The 7,022-nt window shown below is 42.3% G+C and overlaps 1 protein-coding gene across 2 annotated transcripts; it reads left to right on the top strand.

Annotated features, from left to right (window-relative positions):
- On the top strand, positions 1–2,977 carry LOC147420215 (RNA-binding protein 1-like). Of its 2 annotated transcripts, none has more exons than XM_086505026.1 (8): positions 1–222; positions 333–430; positions 680–786; positions 1,352–1,643; positions 1,718–1,779; positions 1,884–1,965; positions 2,306–2,465; positions 2,566–2,977. In XM_086505026.1, the coding sequence occupies exons 2-7, from the start codon at positions 355–357 to the stop codon at positions 2,443–2,445; spliced, it is 759 nt and encodes a 252-aa protein (XP_086361152.1). In that variant the 5' UTR covers positions 1–222; positions 333–354; the 3' UTR covers positions 2,446–2,465; positions 2,566–2,977. The 2 variants fall into 2 exon arrangements, with proteins under 2 accessions (XP_086361152.1, XP_086361153.1); XM_086505027.1 differs by having other exon boundaries at positions 14–222; positions 1,358–1,643.
- The last annotated feature ends 4,045 nt before the right edge of the window (positions 2,978–7,022 follow it).

Raw genomic sequence — 7,022 nt, 5'->3', positions numbered from 1 at the left:
GGGTTTTTGATTTGGGACCCTTGGCATCAAATTGCTCTGCCCTTAGGGTTTGAATTAAGAGCTCGTACAGCTGCGGATCTTTTAATTGCTCAAATCACAGATCTTTTAAAGGAGCTGAAAGGGATTGTGATTCAAATAGGGAGAGCAGCCGCCCGTTCTTCTCCTGCACCATCGAGACTCAAGAGTAGCAGACGGGTTGAAGCTAGGGTTATCTCGCTGCAGGTATCTTTACCTTCCTTGTCACGAATATGGCCAGTTTCCTCTGCTGCATGCACCCGTCCTTTCTCTCCCGTTCATATAAACGGCTCAACTTTTTTTCTGCACTCTACCAGGTTCGGGTGCATTGCTCTAGCTATGGCGGATTATTGGCGCTATCAAGACAGACTTGGTGCAGGACAGCTTCTCACAAAGCGTCCCAGGACCGAGCTTGGTGAGGCTTCTTTCGTGGTCTTTCTGTTTCTGCCTTTTGGTATTTCCATGCAGGACTACCTCACATTGTCATTTTCTGTCTTCTTTCTTATTTCGACGCTTCACAAATGCCCTGGGCTGCATTCGATATGCTCACTTAAAATATATCTGTTGATATGGAACATACGGAAAAAGCCACAAGATGACATGCATTCAGTCATGTTTTATTCTTGGATTGAGAATGTATGGTTTTTGCGGTTTTTTTTTGTAGATGATGCTCTGCTACACGGGGCAGCTGGCTATGGTCGGGGAGAGCTTCGCTATGATGAGCGAGATGCACGTCTTCTTGATCTTGGGCTCGATTATGGAAAGACTGGAGTGAGTTTATCATTTCCTGGTATCTAGAGCTTTTATTTGGATATGTGCGAGCGATGTAATGTCTCTTTTTACTATTTATACCACGGAATCTTGCCTATTTTGTATTGGAAGAACAACACAAGTCACCAGGTTAAAGGGTGATTACAGGTGGGTCTTGTCAATCAGATGCTAGGTTGAACTTTAATTTGCAAAATGGCTGTAATTTTGCGCATGCAAAGGGAGCAGCGAGATTGCTTTTTGAGTGTTTTGTGTATTCCTTTAAGCCACAGAATACATGTAATTGTGTAGAGAATGTTCTAGATGGACCATACTGTAATTTTGACGATTGATGCAGGCAAATGGCTTTTCGCCTTTCCTTACTGAGAGAGTCTGACCTCAGTTGAACCAGGTTTGCCTTAGATGAAGATTGACACAGAGGCATGTTAGAATTTTTGGCACTGTCCTTTGCTAGTTTTTCGTTAGTAGTTAAAGTCAATATACATCTGTCCAGTCCGCTATTGAAACAGGTCTTATAATATGCTATGTGGCGAGACAATTCCCTTGGCTAAACCATTTATGTTTGAAGTTGCAGGCAGGATATGCCTTAGCAGATTCTGGACTTGGGGATGCTACTCTTTTAGGTGTGAATGCGACAAGGGTTCCTAGCATGGCTGGTTTGGATGACCTTAGATTTTCTGGAGTGGATTCTGGCTTGCTTAAGGGTGGCGGTGGAGGTCTCACCCTGGGGAGAGCTGACCTTCTTCCAAGGCAGGATGGGCCTGCAGCCCGTGCTGGCTATCACCCTCTTCCTCCTGATGCTGCACCCACGCTGTTCGTGGAAGGCATTCCAGTTGAATGTACACGACGAGAAGTAGCCCGTATCCTCTATAAGGTTTTTCTTCTTTAACTAGTTTATGCCTAAGGATTTGTTAGCGTCTTAACTTCGATGTAGACATCTTTCGGCCTTTTCGTGGTTACAAGGAAGTTCGTATTGTGCAAAAAGAATCAAAGCGGGTCAGAGCTTCACTTATTTGGAATTCTGTGCTTGCTTTTTATCATCCTCATTCTGCGCCTTTGGCTCACAATCTTGTTTGGTTCTGTGCCTTTTTTCCTCGCAGTCTGGGGGAGAGTTGTTTGTCTTGTGTTTTGTTGAGTTCGAAGATTCTTACTCTGCTGCTAAAGCCTTGGATTCTCTGCAAGGTATGTCTTCCTTCATTGTAAATCAAAAGAGGTTTTCCTTTGCATGTCAAAACATTTTCCGGTATGTTTTAACACTGTTGTCTTTGGAAAGAACTTGTGTTTGCTTGGCTCAGGATCTCACATCTGTGCACTGCCTCTGACTACCGTCATTTATTTAAAAATGATAAGGAAGTATGTGTGGAATTGGGTAGTTGAACTTTTGTGCCTAGATGTGGTCTCCTGTTTTAGAGCCGCCTGCAGTTCAAGGCCCTTGCTTTTATCATTGTTTTTATAGACAAACCACTTCAGCAGCGAGTTTAGAAACCTGTACATAAGCACTTACTGAATTTTAGCTGTGCAGGTTACAAGCTTGATGAATATGATCGGGAGTCAGAGCCCTTGCGCTTGCAGTTTGCTCGCGTGGGTGCTCCTCGGGGTGGAGGTCGTGATGAGTATCGGGGAGGACGTGACCGCAGTGATTATTTTCGTGGCCGATATTAATTATGCCTGTTCTTTTCAAGGTATTCGCAGTTTACATATCACACAGGTAAATTTTTGGTTGCTTGCCTTTTCCTTTCCAGACCTTACTAAAGAGTCGATTTTATTATTTTTCCATTCCAGGTTTTTATATCCTCAAGCACTTGGAAGTAGCTGCAGAAGAGGACTCCGTGCCTGTAGAGCAGATCGAGGATATGTGATTTTTTTGATAGAGTTGATTTAGGGTGATGTGCGTGCCTCTGTCCTTGGAGTTGTCGGCTCTAGTGTGCTGCTTTAAGGGATGTTTTCTGTGGCTGTGCCCATTCTCTATAAGAGAAAACCTTTTTTTAAGGCATTAGTTCACTGCAAACCAGGAATTATTTAGGTGCGAATCTTTGATTACAGCCTTCAACGAGTCTATAGCCCTGTGTTACAGTTGGTATATTAACTGTTGAAACAAATGGCTTTTGTTTTGCTGCAGTCAAGTACTTGCTTATAAAGCGCTTGAGTAGCCTCTTGAATGGAAGTTCTTTTGCAGAGCTTCGGCTTTGCCATATGTGGTATCTCTTCCCGACATCAATTTGTTTTTCATTGGTGTAAGTGGTGTATGAAGGTGTGCAAAGTGTTTCTTGTAACTAGCTATCACAGTTTGTAAAGATTTTTGATTACATTGTTACAAAGATGTGTTCATGGGTGTGGTTGGTGCTGCATAGGGCCAAAAACTAAAGGCACTGAAGAAGGCGCATTTGCTTAATGCAATTAAGTTCATTGCATAGCTTAGAAATTCTTGAATGTTATGGCACATGATTTGATTCATAACTTGCCAATGGTAGTGTTTCCCTCTGGCTTGTCCTAGAGTAATTGTGCTCATTGCTAATGATTCTATGCAGTCAATGATGAACCCTTTTGGCTGCTGAAAGGAAGATTGGTTAGCAGAACAATAGTCAAGACAATATTCAATTAAATCTGTCTTACATTGACAAATATTTCCTTGATACACTGCACATGATAAAGACTGTTTAAAATGAAGTGAAAATGCCCAACCACAGGTGTTTTCGAGGGTTGTGGTCGAATGAACATTATCATAGCTCAAAGGGGCCTCAAAAGTCAGCGTGTGACATGAAAAGAGAATGACCAGAAATGGTGGACATTTGTTTTTGCAGACCATGAAAAGTAGCCTAGAGGCATGTGTGATGGACATTGAGGAGGGATATGACAAGTATGAATTGTCTGAATCGGCAAATGCATGTGAAATCAGACTTAGGATGATACAAGACTCCTGATTTATGACTCTTGATGGCGTGCAGAGGATGGGATATAGTCATGCAAGAGATTGGTGGTCATTGAGTATGAGTGGGATGGTTGGCATGGTGGAGTAAGGAGGCTGCTAAAGGAGTCGTACTAATTCTGTTTAGGATGTGTGCTAAGTAAGCCTTGGACTTCCAAACTTTGTTTGCATCTACTCATCGAAATGCATCAATCCACAAACCCTTCCACGAGCTCAACCCCTTGGTGAAAAGCTTTGAAGCCTTAATGTTTTGGTTAAGATGCTCTACTCAAATGAAAGACTAAAATGAACGATTGTCAGCAGGAATTGATTACCTAGTTTTTGTAGGCTAGAATAGACATGAGGATGGGAATGGTCTACCAGACAATACCACATAGGGGTGTGTATTGTCATGCCAATGTGGAAATGATTGTAGCCAATAATTGTTTCTCAGATGTGGTTCCTCTTTATGATGAAATAGTAAGTTAAAAGGATAATTACCAAAATACCCCTCTAATTTGTGGAAATTCCTAAATTACTTGTCAAATTTCAAAAATTCCCAAATTTTCTCTTATAGTTAGTCAGACTCTTAAAATGTGCTTTAAATTCTCCAAAATTTCCAAAATACCCTTGGTTGAGAGATTATCTCCAAAGATAATTTTTTTTGTAGCTTTTCATAAGAAGATTGATTGTCTATCAATACAAGATGTTAAAACTAGAATTTGAGTTGTTTATGTAGGCTTTGAAGATGAAATACTTCATTATTTTTAGACATAATTGCCTTCTTAGGCGAGGTAATTTGTGACGAATTACATGCATGCTAAGCACTCAAAATGGGATATCAACTATAAAAAAGGAATAAAGATTAGAGAATCTTGAACATTCCAACCAAAATAGACACGGGTATTTTGGGAATTTTTGAACCGAGGGGTATTTTGGGAATTCCTACAAATTAGAGGGGTATTTTGGTATTTTTTCCTATATTAAATTATGCTTGTTCAAACTAGAGAGTTGATCTAGTATCTGACATCTCACTGTGGAATAATAACCCTAGAATAGTTGTCAAGTGACTAGCACATTTCATTTTGGCAATCATGGTGGTGAGCTAAAGTCTTGATAGAAACAAGGTTCCTACTTATTAAAATTCACAGTCAATCAACTACTTGCAATGCTACCACATCATCCATCCTGAGAAAGGAGAGCTTCTATAGTGTTTTTTGAAGATCATGACCACATCAACACAATCAGTGCATGGCTCTAATGGAGAATCATGCTCTCAGAATGAGGAAATTGATGCCAATCTAGGGAGAAGAATGGGTGAGGAGCATTGAGCCTCTCAACACTTAGTACACTCGAGACAATGACATTTAGAGAGTGCTGAGAGACATCCTCCTTCACATGCGTCTCGGCATTCAAATGGGAAAGGCAAAGCAAAGGTTCATACGGATGTTAGTGACGATGTTCCATAGGTGTCCAAAGGTTTCGCAATAAGTGCATTGGCAACATTCATCGATGCCACTAAAGTTGGTCGATACTAAGAGGAGTTCAAGGCAGGGCTATGTGTGCTTACAAATACGTGCTAAGGTGGTAAGATAGGTATGAAGGTCAAGGGTGGGCAAAGGGTAGCAGATGTGTATGCTTCATGTGGTTTTTTAGGCCAAGGTGCTATGCTATGGTGCCTATCAAAGGTGGCTGATCAAAGGGTTCAAAGTGTTGAAATGGAAGTGCCAAGGGTGGTGCTCGAGGCGCTCTCCAAGCTGATCATGATGACTCCTTAATTGGAGCTATGGAGTGCAAGTCATGGCAGTTTGAAGGTAAAAGTGATTTCTAGATTCCTGTTTGATTGGATAGATGTAGATGGATGATCAGAGTGGATGTGAGTGCATAAATATGAGTGCTTGATTTATGGTGTATGTTGCTCTTTTCAAATTGTCAATTGGAGTTCAAACGGCCAAGTTATGCACAATTAAAGTTTTGCCAAGGGCTAGGTCTATGCCAGCTTTGTTACCTCGGTAAGTGAGCCATCAGGGTTTTTCTTGAGGTTTCCAAGGTTTGAAAAGATAGTGTACAACATATGAAGCCCATTGGAAGTGACTACACATCAATCGGAGTTGTGGGCATCAAGTTATACTTAGTTGAAGTTGCTGGATAACTGTGGCCGTGAGGGACCAGACGATTTTTTCCTTTTTGCGACGCGTCGCTCAAGGGCATAGGAGATCCGAAATGCGGAGCCGCTGGAACAAGTCAAAGCCGCCGGGAACAAGCACTATTAGTGTGACTATCTGAAAATTGAGCAAGACATAGGAGGTTGCCAAATTGGGGACAAAAATGTTTTTTGTTGAAGCTTTGCTATGGAGTTTTTTTTTTGAGTTCAAAAGAAGGGCGCCTCTGGGGCTGCCACATGGCTCAAGTTAATTCCACATGGTGAATGAGGATTCACCATATATATAGAGGATTGAAACTATGTCATTAACAACACAAAGAGAGAGAGAGAGAGAGAGAGAGAGAGAGAGAGAGAGAGAGAGAGAGAGAGAGAGAGAGAGAGAGCTCTCCTCACCCTCCTCAAGTGTGTGTATTGGCGGTTGGAGGCGTTGTGGTGGGCATTTGTGGGATAAAGACTCTTGCTTGGGCCCCACGACACCAGGTGCTACTGCTATGTATAGGAACCCTTCCTACGTGGAGTGAAGATCAAGGAAAGTTGGCTAAAAGTGATCATTCACATGCGAGCATGCAAGAAAAAATCAAACGTGTGTCCGCAGAAGAACGTGACTGCTAACAAAAGGAAAAGTAAGGCCCCCCCCGCCCCCCCCTTTTCCCTTTTGCCGATTGGGGGCAACAATGACCTAGAGGATAGGAGGGAGCTGAGAGGAAGGTGGGTGCCCCTCTTTGTGAAGAAGATGGCCATGGTGTGGCTCAAAGAATTGCGTATGGAATTTGTACATGGTGTTTTTGAATGAGAATTGAAGCTATTATTTCCGGTTGTGGTGTCATCTTTCCCCCTTTCCCTTTTTTTCTGCTTGTTTCTTGAGTGTGTGGTGTCAATGTGTATGAGTTTGTCTTGAGCATGTGCACCCCCCAACCGTGTGTGTGTGTGTGTGAGTGTGTGTGTGTGTGTGTGTGTGTGAGAGAGAGAGAGAGAGAGAGAGAGAGAGAGAGAGAGAGGTGTATTGTGTGTTGTGGAAGCGTTGGAAGCGGGCCAAATCGGGGTGTATGCTAATGCTATGTGGTGTTTCGGTAGAACATGTGTGCATTAGTGTGTGTTGCTAGTGGAAGTGTGTAGTTTTGAAGGTGTTCCTGAGAGGAGTGGGGGTTGTAGAAAGGCAATCTATGTGTG

This window comes from Adiantum capillus-veneris, chromosome 28 (assembly GCF_014529385.1).
Source record: "Adiantum capillus-veneris isolate H3 chromosome 28, ASM1452938v2, whole genome shotgun sequence".
Classification (NCBI taxonomy): domain Eukaryota; kingdom Viridiplantae; phylum Streptophyta; class Polypodiopsida; order Polypodiales; family Pteridaceae; genus Adiantum; species Adiantum capillus-veneris.
The sequence above is the reverse complement of the archived record's forward strand: the minus strand, read 5'-3'. Positions and strand labels throughout refer to the sequence as shown.